This window comes from Ailuropoda melanoleuca, chromosome 15, assembly GCF_002007445.2.
Source record: "Ailuropoda melanoleuca isolate Jingjing chromosome 15, ASM200744v2, whole genome shotgun sequence".
NCBI classification, from domain to species: domain Eukaryota; kingdom Metazoa; phylum Chordata; class Mammalia; order Carnivora; family Ursidae; genus Ailuropoda; species Ailuropoda melanoleuca.
The window spans coordinates 52,939,844-52,957,679 of NC_048232.1; the positions used below are offsets into that span (position 1 = coordinate 52,939,844).

Below are 17,836 nucleotides of genomic sequence, written 5' to 3' on the forward strand. Positions count from 1 at the left end.
TTCAGAGCTGTGTAACCATCACCACAATCAATTTTAGAACATTTTTTATCATCCTAAAAAGAAATGGGATACCCATTAGCAGTCACTCCCTATCTCCCCTCAATACCTCTAGCCTTGCATTTATCTTCTCTCTATACATATTGCCTACTCTAAACATTTCAGATAAATGGAATCATCCAAAATGTGGCCTTTTGTGACTGGCTACCTTTACTTAAGCATAATGTCATTAAGATTCATCTATATTTTATCAAATACTTAGTTTCTTTTTATTGCCAAATACTCCTCCACTGATTCCAGGAATATAATATAGGATATTTTATTTATCCATTCAACTGATAGACATTTGTGTTGCTCCCACTTTTTGGCTTTTATGAATAATGCTGCTATAAACATTAATGTACAAATTTTGTGTGGACATCTGTTTTCAATTCTCTTGGATACAAACCAAGGAGTATAACTGTTAGGTTATATGGTAACTCTATGTCTAAGCTTTTGAGGAACTGCCAGACTGTTTTGAAAGTGGCTGCATCATTTCATGTTACCACCAGCAGTGTAGAGGGCTCTAATTTCTCCAAACCCTAGTTAATCCTTGTTATCATCTGTTATTTTTATTAGAGCCATTCTAGTGGATGTGAAGTATGGTTTTGATTCGCATTTCCCTGATGGCTAAGTAATTTCATTCTGTAAACTCTATGAGGGTAGTGTTGGTATCTGTTTTGCTTAAAAATAAAATCTCCCCAGCATTCAATAGCATATGGTACAGAAGAGGCCTCTGATTCTGTTAAGTGAATACATAAAAGCTAGTATGTATTTGGGAGCATTTCTCCTTCAGGTATGCATGTAATGGGAGATATTAACTGTATGTAGAAAGTAAAGAAGAAAACAGAAAATGGCGCTGAGATTTTAGTTTAGTAAATGGAAAACTGATGATGTCAAAAATAAGATATGGATTACATTAAAAAGGAGAACAAATCATATAAAGAGAAAAACCGAAACTATAGGAATGCATGATATGGGAAAAAACAGAGACATATGAGAATCTTGGAACATTCTTCTTTAAGAAAGAAAGAAAGAAAGAAATTAAAAAGGTACACTGAATAGGGGCATTCAGAAAACAAGCAAGAAGGGAATAGGATCATGAAAGGCTGGAGACATCTGTTGTTACCGGAACTTATAAACATAACTTTCTCAGGGATGTCCTTCCTGATATTCTAGGTTAAGTCCTCCAAATAAAAACTTTAATCTCACCCTGTATTTCCATTCTAACACTTACTAAAATGTCATCATTTGTTCACAATACCACTCCTCTAGATTATACACTACATTCAGGCAGAGAACATTGTTTTTTTAGAGATTTGTACAATGCCGGGCATATGGTAAATAATGATTAATGTATTTGTTGTATGAATTAATCACTAATTTAAATGAGTAGCATCGTCATATATCTGTAAAACACAAATAATGTTTAACATTTTAAATAACTTATACACAAATTTTATTAACATACATGGAGTAGTAAAATAATAAAACAGATTTTCCTATGGATGACTTACAGAAGAAAGAAGACATTATCACATTATAAATGTAACAGATGTATGTCAGCTGGAGTATTTTCAAGGTTAGTCTTCTATGTTAGATACACTAGGGAATTTACTGAAAGTGTCTTTTTTATACACAAGCATTAAACAGCATATTATTTTGAGCAAAACAAAATTTTAGGTGAAACTTCTTAAAAAACAATACATCATGAGTAAGCAAAGATACAATATCCACCATATCATGAAAAGTTGGAAATATACACTAAATATTCATCACAGACAACTGGGAAAATAAATTTTGGGATGTACCGTACACACATGTAAACACACGCACGCACACACACAGTGGAATACTATGTAGCCATTAAAAAGGAAAATGTGTGTCAGTATTCATTAACAGAAGTATTTTTTAAAACGTTTAATTTAGAGGTGCCTGGGTGGCTCAGTTGGTTAAGACAGCCAACTCTTGGTTTGGGGTCAGGTCATGATCTCGCCATCATGAGATCCAGACCTGCAACGGGCTCCATGCTGGGCATGGAACCTGCTTGAGATTTTCTCTCTCCTCTCCCCGACCCCCCTCTGCTTGTGTGTGCATGTGCATGCTCTCTCTTTCTAAAAAAGTTTAATTTAAAAAGAAATTTAAAAAACTAGAAAATTAAACATAACCCCATTTATAGAAAATTATATACCAAATAAAAATGGATAAAGGAGAGTTTACTAAGGTTTTACATGGGCCTACCTCAGGCCTGAAAATCTGAATAGTCTTTTCCTTCCTCCCTTCCTCCCTTTTTCCCTCCCTTCCTTCCTTCCTTTTTTTTTTAAAGTAGCCTCCATATCCAACCTGGAGCCTGAACTCAAGATCCTGAGACCAAAAGTCACATGTTGTACTGACTGAACCAACCAGGCATCCCAGTATTTCTTCCTTTCTTTTTTTTATGTTTTTCTATGATACCTTAATTACTTAAATAATTATTCCTAAATGTTTATTTGGGATAAAATACATACAGAACAATAAACAAACTTGAAAGTAAGCCATGTTCTAAAGTAAAAAGGAGATGGGGAAGACAAAAAAAAAAGCAAGAGTAGAAGACACTGAAGGCATAATAATTACTTAAGGCTTTTTCATGTATATCATAAGTAAAAATGTTGAGATGATCAGAAATTTAAAGACATTTTATTGTAAAAAAAAAAATGATGGTTGAAAGAGTTAAGCAGCAACAGACATTTTGTAATGAAAAAAACCTGAACATGAGACAGTTTTTATGCAGATTGTTCCATGTACTTGGAAAAGATAAAGAGATTGCTGAACATGTCACCCGTTCTAAACTTTTAAGAAAAACTGTACAAAGTAACATACTTTTGAGAAAAACAATAGCTCTTAATGAAATACAGTGCCATGATCTGGCAACACTAGCATCAAAATCTTTTGTAGAAAACAAACATCTACAAAAAAAACACCACGTTCAAATCACAAGCTAAAACACTGACTTATTTCACGCAAAGTCTCGAACACACAGAGTATGCCAGCTTAACATGAAGAAATTCTGAAGTATACACAAGCCCAATGTAAAAAGAGTTAAATAAAATCCAATATGGCCTCTATATGATTATATTCCAATTAAAAATAAGCATTTTTTAAAAATATCATCTAATCACTGATATTAACTATGATTACCCATGTTCACCAGACATATCTCTAAATGACTATCAGTTTCAAAATTAAACTCTCCTGAAAGAAAAGGAACAAAACAAAACAAAACAAACTTCAATACTGAAGATATTCAAAAGATCATTCTGGAGCATAAGAGTTCCAGAAATGTTCCAAACAAAAGTATGAATATTGGAATTCATTCATAATCATCTAAAAAAATGTACATGTTTCCTATAAGGGTAATTGGTATGTGTGTGTTTTGGAAGTTAATCGAGGAAAATACACTTTTCCACATGGCTAACTTCTAAGAAGGTATCAATTCATATTCTCACAAAATTTGTCTTTTGCACTACGCAAGTATTTAAGAAACTGATACAAACTTTCTATAGCCTTACATTTTTGTTAGAGAACATGTTAAACTAACAAAAAAAAACGTAATTTCAGCTTAATAATCAAGCTAAAGTAACAATGTTTAAGTGAAGCTCTCCCTGAAGAATATCTCACTCCGTGCACATAAGGCATTTAAACAGATTACTAAAAAGGTGACAGCTGAGGAATGCCTTCATTTCTTTCCATGGTTTCTACCGAGTGTCATTTCAGAAATGCCTATACAACACATGACAATGTGGAATGTCTCCACCCATGAAAGAGCATTCGAGTCGAGCAAGCATAACACTTAGAGCAGTAACACAGAGCTCAAGTTTGTCTTTTTATGGTTAGCCAGCATAACAATGAAAAAATAAACAACCAAAATACTAATAAGGTCAGAAAATACTGGCATACAGCGATCCACAGTGAAAGTGTTATTTAGAAAAAAAAAAAATTGCGATTAAAATCATTTGAAAATATGAATTAGCTTCTAATACCAGTATGCTAAGGGCTCCTTTTCTAAACCAACAATGAACAATTTGTTTGAAAAAATTCATTTTCGAAGTATGTAGCATAAATGGAGCAAAATTCTGCTTATATTGGTAACCAAGAATATATTCCATTTAAAAAAAAATCTAAGATCCTGCTAAATTTTGACTGTAACAATGGCTACCTTTGCATTTTAAGCATTATAAAAGTAAGTTACCTGTATAAGCACTTTTATTACAACATTTTTAACGTCTGTTAATTCTGTTGTATTTACCCACACAAACTGTCATCATTTTGTATTCTATGATCTCAGCTCTTCACAAGATTGGTCTACACTGTGTTCAATTTTTTTTTTTTAACCAACAAACTTTCACTGTGCACCGGCTAAAATAAAATTCAAATACTAAAGGGGATTTAAAGAAAAATGAATTAAAATCCCTATTTGAAGGAATCCACTATTTTGCCTGGAGATAAGATATATTAACAATAGCAGGTAGTGTGTAGGTGCCAAACTTAAGAGTTTAAACAGTAATTTAGAGAATCACTATGTGCCCCAGTGGTCATGCAAGTCTACACTTTGTGCTTTGAGCTGTGCTTTAATATAAATAAGCTAGGAAATACATTCCAGAGGAAGATTACATGTACAAAGGCTTATGGAAGTATAAATATGAAACTGGTGGTTCCTAAAATATGAACTGGTGGATTGCTTCCACTGGTTTCCTGAATCTCTTTAGGTAAGTTCTTTTGCTCCATCTTGGGTAATTAGGGGCTAGGCACTTGTACCCTAATGATGTGGCCTGCCATGACCTGAGTGCCATCATATCCTACCAAAATGAGGACACAGGGAATACAGTCATGAAATCTGTTCATCCTCAACTACTCTCTCTACCTGCATGAGACTATCAAGAAAATTTCTTGTCAATACAGCAATAATTTTATAGACTGACATGAATCCCCACTTTCCTTTATTTATTCGGATACTATAGTCTTTTGATGTCCAAAATATTCGTTTTCTTTATGAAAATGGTGATGACAGTATATCACGCTGGCAAATAAAAATTAAGCTATCCTCTTTTAGTCAGTGAAATTTAAGCAAACATTTTACATGTCTATGAAATGTAAAATTCTGGGAATCGGTGATTTAATGGACAAGTAAATCACATTTCAAATGGTACTCTCACTTATTACCAACAGGAAAAAAAAATCTGTTGCCATTTCCAAGTTAAGATCTAAAACATAACTGGGCAAAATTCTGCAAAATGATTTAAAAAGTATTTTTATAACTTGGATATTCCTACTAACGAAAGGCTTCCAATTAAAATCAAACATGATTAACATTAAAAGTTTGTTTTACTAATTCATATATTAATTCAGTTAATTTTATTAGCATTTCATGTAATATCTCAAGTCCTAATTATAAATACCAATAATCACTGTCCAGGAAGTAAACTGCAGATGAAATGGTAGTGACAAACTCAAGGTTTTTTTTTTTTTTTTTTTTTTATTAATACTGATAAGAGTTTTCCTATAACTTACCTTTTTTCATTAAAAGTTAAGTGTGTGTGTGTATAAATAAATAAAGCATGTACTGTAAACGCATACATAAAAATACCTAAAGCAATAATATAAATTATTAGGATAGAGACGTTTAAAGACTAAACTCTATGTCCTAAAAAAAGGAGTTTTTGTTGCTTTTGTAACTTCCTTTGCAACTTCCCAAAGCACTTGATCAAATACTCTGCACATAATAACCAATCAAAAACAATCTTGACAGTTCCTAAAATTTAGGACAGATTCTGAGATTAATTTAGATATAGTACTACTGCATTTCGGTTATCACAGAAAACTCATAAAGGGGTTGGCTAGCTAAAATAAAAGTAGATGAAGAAAAAATTGTGTGTGTGTGTGTAGTGTGTGTTCATTTGATTCTCAGCTGATTAACTGAAAAACCTCTAACTACTAATCATCAACCATAATGACTAGAAGATTGAAGAATACTTCTTCAGATTTAAAAGAAGAAATCTAGCATGGTGTTAAGTTTGGGCTTTGGAATCCGATAGACCTGCATGTTAAAACTCAGCTCTGTTGTTTATTATCTTGGTAATCTTGAGCAAGAAAGGGATGCCATGAGAATTAAATGAGATATTGATTGTAAAGGCATGTACCACGGTGTTCCACATATAACAAATCCTCAGCAAATGTTCACCAGTCAATTCTACTTCTCAATAGAACACTGATATGTCATGGCTAATATCCAACCCCAACTTGGAATAAACTCAAAGGGCCTTTTGGAGGTCCTCAACCTTTCAAAGTGGTATACCAAAATGCCAATACTCCATCTTTTCAACATGATTGTGGAACCCCATAAACTTTCAAAAGAAAAGTGGGGTGAAAACGGCAATATTTTTCGGGCAGAAAGGGAATGAAAACCAACTTCAGGAACTCTCAAGAAGTAATATGTTATAGCAATAACAAAACAATTTCCTATACTCCCCATCCCCCATAAAAGTCATCTTCCTAGTCATCTTTAAAAAAATCACCTGAGGCTTTTTTTTTTTTAAGATTTTATTTTTAAGTTATCTCTACACCCAACACAGGGCTTGAATCTACAACCCCAAGATCAAGAGTCGCATGGTTCACCAACTGAGCCAGCCAGGCGCTCCTAGACTTTTTTTTTTCCCTCCAAAGTACAATTCTTATGTGAACAGTACTTGTAAAACATGATAACAAATTTCTTCTATTTCATCTCCTGCTTCTACCTGGTTATACTAGAAAATGCTCAGTCACAGCTTGCAATCACACTAGCTGAAGTGCATGAAAGATGGTGTTGGTTATGACACTTCAAAGTCAGACCACAAAACTGTTGCCAGGAAGCACAAAGGCAGTAACTGCAGAGAAGACATTATAACAGCAGCAGTGTGGGCACTGGTGCCCTCCCAGCGCACCCCATATATGGCTAGGGTTGTCCATTTATTTGCAGGAAGTGAGGGGCCAGTTTATAGGGGTTAGAAGTTTTGTTTGTTTAGGTAGGGTTTTTTTCCCTTTTAATAGATTTAGGATGGTTTCAATAAAGAGTTTTAAGAGCCATCAGCATAAAGTCTTACAGTCTAACAAAAAAATTATGCAGAGAGAATAATTCATACCACACATACTTTTAAACAGATAATACTGTTATTTATAAATGGCTGAATAGATTCTTCTAAGATCTTAACATCCCTCACCCAAAAAAAAATAAACTCTACATTCAGTTTTAAACAGATTTCTCCTATATAGCAATTACACTATTCTCTTAACAAGAGACTCAATATCAACCACTCCAATCTCTCTTCCTTTTGGTTGGAAAACACTTTAAGCAGCCCTATTAGAATACTTTTAAAGAGAGTTACATTTCAGATTACGATTCAGTGAAAACGGCTTGGCTGAGAAGATTAAGCATTTAAGAAAAGACTGCACAAAAGTATTCCTTTTACTGTCAAGAGGGGAGCCACATATCTTTACAAAGAAGCTTCAAATGGATCCCTTAAAGTTGACAAAATTTGTATTTTAAGAGCAAAAGGATTGAATACTAAACTTATCTGCAAGTCTGTCTCTATTGAAAGTAAAAGGAAAGCTTTATCTTAAAATTATAATGGCACAGAACATGGACCTAATTCTACTTTGTATTCCTCTATAGGACCTAGTTCAGACTTTTATAAAGAAGGTGGCAAATTAATTGATGACTTAACTAAATATTTTTCTATTACTAAACCAAGACTTAAACTGGTTTTTTAATAGGAAGGAGGTTAATATTAAGAACTTTTTAAAAGCTCAAGATATTTGAAAAAATCTACACAGAAGATCCACAGCAAAGATTTTCATTTGTTTTATGAACACCTAAGTTCTAGTATGTGTAAGAACAATAAGTACTGGATGTGAAGGCTTTAAAATTTATCTCACAATATACAAATAAGTATAAAATTTTGTACTTATATTACAAGGTAAATGATACAAGTCAATAAATGTTTAGTGAGCACCTAATATGTGCCAGGCTCTGGAAATACAAACACGTGGGAAATTGGGTCCTTACACTCTATCAGGAAAGACAAACTTAAAAACAAACAGTATTCAATAAGAAGTGCTTCAATAGCAGCAGAGAGGCAAAATAAAAGGTACAATGAGCACCCCAGAGAAGAGAGTGTTTCTCCAGTGCCATATTATACAAATTCAAAGGACAGAAAGAACCCTACTGACTGGCAATTCCATTGGACTCTGAAGAATAACTAAGATTTGACTGGCAAAGAAGGGAGGGAGGATATTCTAGTGGCAGAAAAAGCATGACCATAGGCATGGAAATAAAAAGGTAAAGAGTAAAAAATAGAAGACAACGGAGACACATCAGTTATAAGCTAAATAATGAAACACTTTAAGGAGTGACACAAGTGATACTGTTAAAAAATTATTTTGATAGCAATATGAATGCTGGATTGGACCAGAGAGAGAACAGAGGCAGAGAAAGCAATTAACCTATTACTATACGGATAAAATAATAAACTAGGTTTATTATTATCATCAAACTAGGCTGATAATGAAAGTAACAAGGAAAAGAATTGATGCAAAGGCAACTGTGAAGGTTGAATGGATGTATGTAGACAAGGGGATGAATAAACAGTAACTGAGATATTTAAAGCTTGATCCAGAGATTAATGACATAATTATAAGAATCAGAAGTATCAATGAGAAGAGTAGGCTCCGTGAAGAAAGATTCAAGTTTTATTTCAGGTTGAATTCAAAGAAACTCCTAACATTGATATAAAACTAACAACTGAGTAATACTCAGACTGAAAAATGGATACAGGTAAAGTCTAAGGATATGAAAAGATATATACATATGTATCTAAACTAATGTTAAGTGATAAAAGTAGAATATAAAACTGAACTATGAAAATCCATGTTTGAATAATAATTCTTTGAAGAAATCACAAAGCTAAATGTAAATGCAGTAATTGCTATTCTATGGCAGAGGTGGTGAACCTCTATTTACTCTATTACTACTTAAATATACATTTTTAAATATAAAATCACAACACATTGAATAATATTTCATTTTAAATCAATACATCATCACTATGTGAGAACTGGAAACGGACTTGGAAGTTACTGGCACAGAGGAAGTAGATAAGATTTTAAGGTAAAATCAAAGGTTTAACTCAACACTGTTGGAAGAAATCTCAGTCCTGCATTTATGAACACCAGTATCAGTAGTAATCAGCAATAAGGCATTCTACAGAAACCTCTATTATTCTCCTAAAATCTTTCTAATGTATACTGAAACATAAATACAGATCACAAGGCAGAAAACTCGACCAGGTACCTATAAAATCAGAACTGATTAATGCCCACCAATAAAAATGAAAATCTACTCTAGACCTCAGTTCCAAAAAACGAGAAGTTTATTTTAGCTTCAATACTGTTCAGTGTTGTTTCTAGCTATGGGAGTCAGGGAGGGAGGCTATTCCAGAGACCAAGACAGGAAATTTGACAAGAACACTGCTTTTTCTCCACTATGGATGACATATTTCTATACAAAAAGAATAGGTGAAAATTAAGTAGCTTTTGTAACTTCTAATGAGAGGGTACATTCAACCAATAAACTTTTAATTATAAGCTGCTTCCATTAAAAATGGAAGTAAAATAATAGATTAAGTATATTTATGGGCTGTGAAGTTTCTAAAACTTTTCTCCTGACAATGAAATTTAAGACACTTAATTAAAACCAAAAAGGTAAATGAATATTCCAAAAGACTATCAATAATTAATCTAGCAAAAACATTTTAGGTATACAATCTTTGAAAAGTTAAATTACAAAAACACTGTTCAAGGGCTATTAAATCAGTGGGTCAATTTCAAGTTTAAGTAAAACAAGCAGCATTCAAGAGATTTCTTAAAAGCTTAAAATTTTCTTGTGATTCTTTTTTACAAAGTTTTATTTATCACCTTCCACTATCTGTTGTCCTGAATGTGCCCAAAGCGAACTCCTTTTTCTCACCGTCACAATGGGAAAAAAGTATAAGAGGTGATAAAAAAGAAATGAGAGTGGAGAAAACATGATAAAAATTTTAGTACTTGATATTTAAAAGACTTTAGCTTCAGTGACTTAAGGAATGTGCAGATAAATTACAAAAAGATATTATGCAGATGATTATGCATAAACTTTGAAACTTCTGCTTAAAAGCTTCTCAGCTCAAACAAAATACCCAATAAATACTGTACCTATATGTTGCCAAACTTACTACCGAATTCAGTTAACCAGGAAAACACATAAGTAGGCTAATTCTTGCAACATGCCCAAATTGAAAGGGAAAAAAACCCTTAAAAAGTCTGTTACATGTTATTTTATCTTCCTACCTAGACCAATATTACATTAATATAAGCATTAGAAAATTTCCTCTTCCTCCAATTGGGTTCCTCCACAAGTGTGATAACTTTAAATTTCTATTTGACAATTTTAATAAAACATATTGATGTAAACTATTATCCAACTGTACCTAAGCATACAATAACTGCGTCTTTCAGAATCAATTCCATACTCAAACGTGTAAATTGCACTTGAAAGATGCTTCATCTTACATAACTACGTTATCATTTTTAGTGCCAGAAGCTTCTTTCATTCTCAATACCATGTTTTTAAATCTAGAGTTTGCTATGTTTTAAAATAAACCTCAGCCAAATATAAAGTATGCTATACATTAGAGACTCTAAATTTATGGAAAAGAAAAAGAACTACAGACCTCTCTATATTTTTACTGGATGCCACATTCTGAATTCCAGATTTGTCCTGCAATCTGTCAGTCATTTCAATCCATCCAGTCAACTTTGTAAACAAAGGCTATACGCCAAGTTTGATATGAGAATTCAATTAAATAAAACTTAAAACGGTCATCATTCATCAAACAGGAAGCAGTAAAAGGAAAATGCCACCACACACCTTTTAAAAAGGCAGCAAGCAAAATTCATAAAATATAAAGCCTTAAGTTTCAACCTCTCAAACAAGTTTTTGTTACAGTATTAAATAAAATACAGCTATGATCTTCCGCATATAACCAAGGCAACTTTGAGATAGTTTACAAATCTTTTCATTGGAAGGGGAAGCTATTGCTGTAAAGTCGTTTTCTAAGTAATTCCAAATTCCCCAGTAAGAAAATGAAGAGAGTCAATGTCTTGTCACCTATTACTATCACTTAAAAATTGCTTTTTATGCAGAACTCTACGTGGTTGTGTTGCTTTTGGCCTGTTAAAGGCAAAGCAACATTATCTCTGGATTGCCAATAGTTTCTCCTTATTTGGCTAACATTGAGAGATCCCAATCAGACTACTATAAAACTTTAACATGCACAAAGCATCCATTTTGAGAAAAGTTTGTGAACAGCTTTCTTTTTTTCCACCCCCAAAAGGAAAATCAGAGGTTGGTAATCGGCTCTGAAAAGCGTGCCCCGTGTTTATTCTTCTCTTTCTAACCCCAGTGCACACCCCAAGACGTGGGGCTCGAGGATCTCTGACACTGCGGCAAACTGTTCTCCGAAAGATACTTCAGTACGTTCGGGTCCGCCGGTGGGCAAGCCCTTTTGAATGCTTCCTTACCTTACCCACCTCCATCCCCTCCCTTTCACCCTGAGCAGATCAGTTAATTACACCCCGTTTCCCCCTCCCCAATGACCAAGAGTAATAAAGGAGAAAACAGGAAATCGTCCGCTCAGGCACTCAGCTTAGGGCTCTTGATTACTATTATCATCATCATTTGTAATCAAGTCCTAAAAACTATAGCAAATCCAATGCCCACCTACAAGCCAAAGACATCCATCTGCTCAAGTGTCCCTAACGCCCCTTGTTGGTCGTTTTCTTTAGCATCCCCCGTCGTCCAAGCGTATCACTGACATCGGGCCCAGGTACAACCCCAATATACCGCACCCCGTCTCGACCCCAAATCCCAGACACAAGTCCACAAATAGCCCTGGGGCCCCAAGCCGATCACAGTCCCTTTTTCCTCTGCCCCGGAAATCACCCGGTTCCCAACTCCGACATCAACTAGTCTGAAGGGGGCCTCAAGCCAGAAGCCCTCCCTCCACCAGTTCTCTCCCTCCACCAGTTCTCTCCCCCCCTCCCTCGCGGGAAGCCGCCCCCTCACCCCGCAGCAGGGAGTCTCCCGCCGCCCCCAGCCTCCAGAGGCCGAGAGCAGAGAGAAGGCCCCAGCGGGAGGCCGACGAGAACCCGCAGGGTCAGGAGAGCCGGCGGCAGGGTGCACAGACCTGGTGCAGGGCAGTGAGTCCATCCACATTGGCGTAATTGATGTCGGCGCCGCGGTGCAGCAGCTTGAGGACCTCGTCCGTGTCGCCGCTGGAGCAAGCAGCCAGGAAGACGGCGCCATCGTCGAACTTCACCTTGGTCTTCTGGCGCTTCACCACGGGAGGCTCGAGGTCCGTCTCGGAGCCGATCCAGCGCTTCAGCTGCTCGTTCCGCTTCTGCTTCGCGTCCGCCATCTTCATCCCCTCTCCTGCCGCCGGGTCTTCTTATCGCGAGGGGGGGAAGGGGGAGGCGGAGAGGGAAGAGAGGGGAGGCAGGGGGTGTGTGACTGTTTCTATGAGTGCGGGCCAGAGGAGGGCTGGGAACCGGGAGGAGACGCTCGAGACTTCCAGTATCCCACAGAGCACTGGGGCGGCGCGCCCGGCCGAGCGGACCTCCCTTCCTACCCCAGAAGCCCTCCCGCCCCCGGCCCGGCCACCCGTCACCGGCGGCCAATCTAACGTAACTTCGCGAGATCCGGACAGGGAGGCGCCCTTCGGCCAGTGCGCATGCGCCCTAGGCCTGTGCCCGCCCCAGGAAGAGCGCTCCCGCGAACTGCGGCGGGGGCGGCTAGGCCACCGGAGGGAAGCGGGTGTGGTCCAGGCCGCCCGGGCTGCGGGGGCTGGGACCAACCTGGAAGGGCGGAGACAGGGAAGGAAGGTTGTCCCGCCTGGCTCCTGGGGTTCCGGAGGCCAACAGTTGGGCTGTACGGTGGCTCTACCGGGCCGACCTGCCTCCAGGGCTGTCTGAGCTCCGCAGTCGTTCGCTCTGGGCGGAGGATTTTCCTATTGGCTGCGTTATTTGAATGGTATGGAAGATAGGACGTGAATTAGGCGCTTGTGATTTTTCTTTCTGAGGAACTCGGATGAACTTGGGCATGTCAGGATTGATAAGAAGCTCTTAAAAGTGGGGTCTGTGTAGCCGAGGGCTTTGGTGGCAGTTACCCCAGATCTCAGTCCTAGGTGACCGCCTGGTGACAAGGGTTGACCTGCGGTTAATTGCGGTGGCTTCCTGCCAACCTCCGCTGTAGAAACGTCTTTCCTCTTATGTTTGTTTTTTGTTGCTTTGTTTTTGTTTTTTATCTCATGCGTATTTCGGGTCCTCTTACCCTTTCTTCAGTGCTCTTAAGCCTGCCTTGCACCACCAATGAGCTTAGCTCAGCCTTGTTACTGGTCCTAACCTTTTAAGGGATTTCTAGCTCCTGCTCCATCGCTTTCTAAGGATGGGTAAAGACCCAGCTGCTTCTAGAGTTCAAAGGAATGTTAATATTACAAAATTAATTCATTTGGTATTTATTGAATATTTACTATGAGCCGGTCATTGTTCTAGGCATTGGCGATCCATTGATCATATGACATATTTAAACCACCTTTTTAGGTTGTGTGTTTGGGGGGAAAAAAGACTTTGTAAATCGTTATAATCATTAAAAAAAAAAAAAGGCTTTTTATCTTTGTCTTGTTTGACACCACACGCACGACTTGTAACAATAGCTCAAGTCTTTCAAGCCATCTATTTGCAGTCTCCACCAATTGGTATTTTTCTAAAAACTCCATTGTTTTCATCCGCTACATGTTTTTAGAACATTTAGACCAAAGTAAGAAAAGTCATTACTCTTTGCCATTAAATGGAACATTAGGGATCGTCTAGACTGATTCCCCAAAGAACTAATTAACCAATTTTACTCAGCAGTAGGATTAGGATTCCATCAGCAAATATTATGCACCTGTACTGGGTCAGGCATTGTTCTAGATGCTGGGGATGCAGCTGTGAACAATTAAGGTTTTCTTATCCTTCAGTAGACTACACTGCAGCCTATCAGTGAGAAATAGAATAATTGAGTAAAATGCAAGTAGGAAGCCACCTGACTGTAAGACTGAATTTTCTGAAAGGCAAAAACTAGGATAATAATAGAACCCAAATTAGGGTAAAAATATTTCCTCTGGAAATACTAGAAATAGAAAGTGAGTGTAACATGCATATTATGCCCCAATGGTAATATCAGACCTTTGAATGATGATGGTGTTAGGAGCTGAAGAACTGTTAGTGCTAAAATATAGAATTTCTATTCACTTTAAGAGCTCCAGAATACAGCTCTTATATTAAAAGAAAGGAATCTGAGAACTGCCTTGTCAGCTTTTCTGTCTACCTGGAAAAACGGACAAACTTATTCTTACTGTTTCCCAACAATGTTATGGTCTATATGGTAGCCCTTAAAAGTGCTCTGAAATACTGGTATCTCACGTTTTCATGTGGACAAGAGTTTGATGGGAAGTACGCTATTTCTGATTCAAGTACTTCAAAATGTAGAATTAATAAATAAAATGATAGTTTATTAATAAACCATAAATAGCTAAGTATCAGTTACCAAAGGCTACCAATCAAAAACAAACACAACAAAAACCACCTGGGCTATTGTATGCAAATTTCATTGAGTTTAGCTTTCCTTCCCCAGCTCTAAGGGTCTGTGAGTTCCATGTTAATCTCATTGGAACTAGTCTTAAACTGCCCCCTGCTTTGCCTTTGTATGGAGGATTTTTTTTTTAACGATATTATTGAATTAATACTGAAGACCTATGCCTAATTCCAGAAGAGGCAAATTTCTTATTTAAAAAACAATGACACAAAGTTAATCACTTCATAATATTTTAGTAGCTGAGTGAACTTCAAACTTTAAGCAGAAGAAATGAAAATACAAAATAAAAATTGAACTATATTAATTTGCTAACTGGCTTTCTTTGCAAATCATTAATCATGTTGGGGTCTTAGTTACATGCAGGAAGTTGTCAAAAGAGAATATGTATTTTTTTTAAGATTTTATTTTTAAGTAGTCTCTATACCCAACATGGGGCTCAAACTCACAGCACCAAGACCAAGAGTCACATGTTCAACCAGCTGAGCCAGGTAAGTGCCTCCAAGAATATGTATATTTTTAAAAGCCTAATTACACCACAGATATCCCCACTAACCATTAATTTATTTGTTAATTATGATGAATTTGAAGAATTTTTAATTAAATCATTATTTTAAATGCTTAAACACATGAAGCTTAGATATTTTTCTGTGCTCTCGCTCTGATGTACCATTACCTAAAGAGTCCAGCAATAATATGATACTACACTAATAGTCAAGTTTAAAGTTAGAAAAACAACTAGAGAATGTAGTAACATGGGCACAAAAGCTTGTGTGTGTATGGCCTTAACTTAGTATCAACCTATATGATGTGGAGATTTGTTTATTTATTTACTTATGAATGAATCCAAACTTGAAAATATATTTGATTATATTGTAATATGTGAACACAGAACAAAAAAAGGAAAATTTTAAAGTCAACCCAAGCAAAAAATAAAAATTTCAGAATTAGTGTTTTGTTCGGTGAAAGGCTGGTGAATTGCCAGATGGTAAAAAGCTTTTACAGGTCAAAAGAAGTTAATCTCTAATTATTAAAGAAAATATTAAGGGTGGCACCATCAGTTAAGCGTCTGACTCTTGGTTTCTGCTAAGGTCATGATCTCATGGTTCCTGAGATCAAGCCCCACGTAGGGCTTTGCATTCAGCAGGGAGTCAGCTTGAAGATTCTTCTTCTGCTCCTGCTGTATGCTCGCTCACTCTGTGTCTCTCTCAAAATAAATAAATCTTTTTTTTTTTTTAAAGATTTTATTTATTTATTCAACAGAGATAGAGACAGCCAGCGAGAGAGGGAACACAAGCAGGGGGAGTGGGAGAGGAAGAAGCAGGCTCATAGTGGAGGAGCCTGATGTGGGGCTTCGATCCCATAACTCCGGGATCACGCCCTGAGCCGAAGGCAGACGCTTAACCGCTGTGCCACCCAGGCGCCCCCAAAATAAATAAATCTTAAAAAAAAAATAGTTAAGAACTCTTAGGATCCACATTTTTACTTTGCTTAATTGATAGCTCACTGCTTTGCCAGCCTTTACAATCCTTATAATACTGAAGGTATATATCACTAATTCAATGTAGGATACTAAAATTGTCTATAAACCAACTTTCTGTTCAGTGAATCTTTTTCCATATTAACTTTAATTATACAAGTGGAAATGTATTTTGGTACAAAGTGTATGTAAGGTATTGAAAGTAAAGTCATTCATTTAAGTTCTCATCCCTAATTCAGACCTGAAATTCTAATTTACTTTTATACAGTTGAGAATAGAATAGTTAACAAGACAGTTTAGTCTTATCTCCTGTACTCTACACCTGGGCTAGCCTCTTTTCTACTGTATAACAATTTTCTTCCAAATGTTGTTTTTAGGAACCTAAAGAAAAGTTTACAATCTGCTAGCATCATAACATATTCAGTTCCATCCAGATTGTTGACTGGGACCAACCCGAAGTTGCTTCAGACTCTGCTTTTAGATCAACCCTGATTTCTAGATCATAGCATTTAACCCCTTGCCTTGACTCTGGGTTACAAAGTCAGTCTCACTCTCCAGACCCAATGGCCCACTACTCTGAAAGTCACTTGCTTTTAACTCTTCAGGGTAAATACTCTGTGATATCTGGCTTCATCCCAAGAACCTAACACTCATACAGTTACTTGTGGCTGATAGTCCCATGAAGGTCCTCTGGTCCCCATAAATGGACAATCAGATGAGTGTCTGTCAACAATTCAAAGTACAGAAATAGTGCTAAAAAGATGATGACTTGCCTCTAATGCATGCACGTGACTTACAACCTGTATAATGGTCAGTGTCAGAACATCACATGGCCATTCATATGAATTTCTTAATTTAGTGTTCCCCAAACTTTGTCATGACTTTTGCCTGATCCAGAAACCACAAATACTATTGACATGTTTCTTTTAACCTTTAAAAAAAGAACCTTATATAGATTTGTTTTAAAAAAATAAGATTTAAAGGAAACGTCACTTTTGTAAGTGGAAAACATTTCCAATTGACAAATGAAAGACGACCTTAAAAGCGAATGAAATGAAAACAAAGTGTTATACTAGTTAGGTTACCTATCTAGGTTCTGAACCCAAGGCCTCCTCTCAATTTGTTAAAAAACAAGGAAGATTGGCAAGTGTTGGGCATAATAATATCAACCTGTTATTTTTCTACATAATATAATCATAAAGATTAAAGTGTACTGAAAAGAGAATAGCCTTTTGGCTAAGTGCTTCACTGGTATTTGAATGTCCTATCCATCTAAAATTACTTTGTGTATTACCAGTCTACATGTCCCACACTTTGGGAACACTGGCTGACTTTAATTACCATGTATAATAATAATTATAATTAATTTTGTGAGAATTACAAGAAGGGCCTCATGACACAGTCACCTCAGGATATCAAGACAGGCCATTGGAAGGCCGATTTATATGAGGGTATCTATGAGCTCTGGGAGAAAATATGACAGGAACTTCACAGCCAAATGTCATCCTCCATAGCAATGAAATTACAAGAGCAACTAAATCCTGCTCCAACATCTGGAAGGAGAGTTTCGGTTCATGAGCTCC

General features: G+C 36.6%; 1 protein-coding gene across 4 annotated transcripts in view; it reads right to left on the bottom strand.

Annotated features, from left to right (window-relative positions):
* Nucleotides 1-12,778, bottom strand: part of PPP1R12A (protein phosphatase 1 regulatory subunit 12A) — a 138,492-nt gene extending 125,714 nt beyond the window's left edge. For 3 of the 4 annotated variants that reach the window (XM_002916779.4, XM_019797021.2, XM_011221751.3), the window contains exon 1: nucleotides 12,330-12,566. In XM_002916779.4, the coding sequence (XP_002916825.1) occupies nucleotides 12,330-12,566 (237 nt within the window). Of the gene's footprint in view, nucleotides 1-12,329 lie in introns of all 4 variants that reach the window. The other variant, XM_011221752.3, reaches the window with a different exon arrangement.
* Between the last annotated feature and the right edge of the window lie 5,058 nt (nucleotides 12,779-17,836).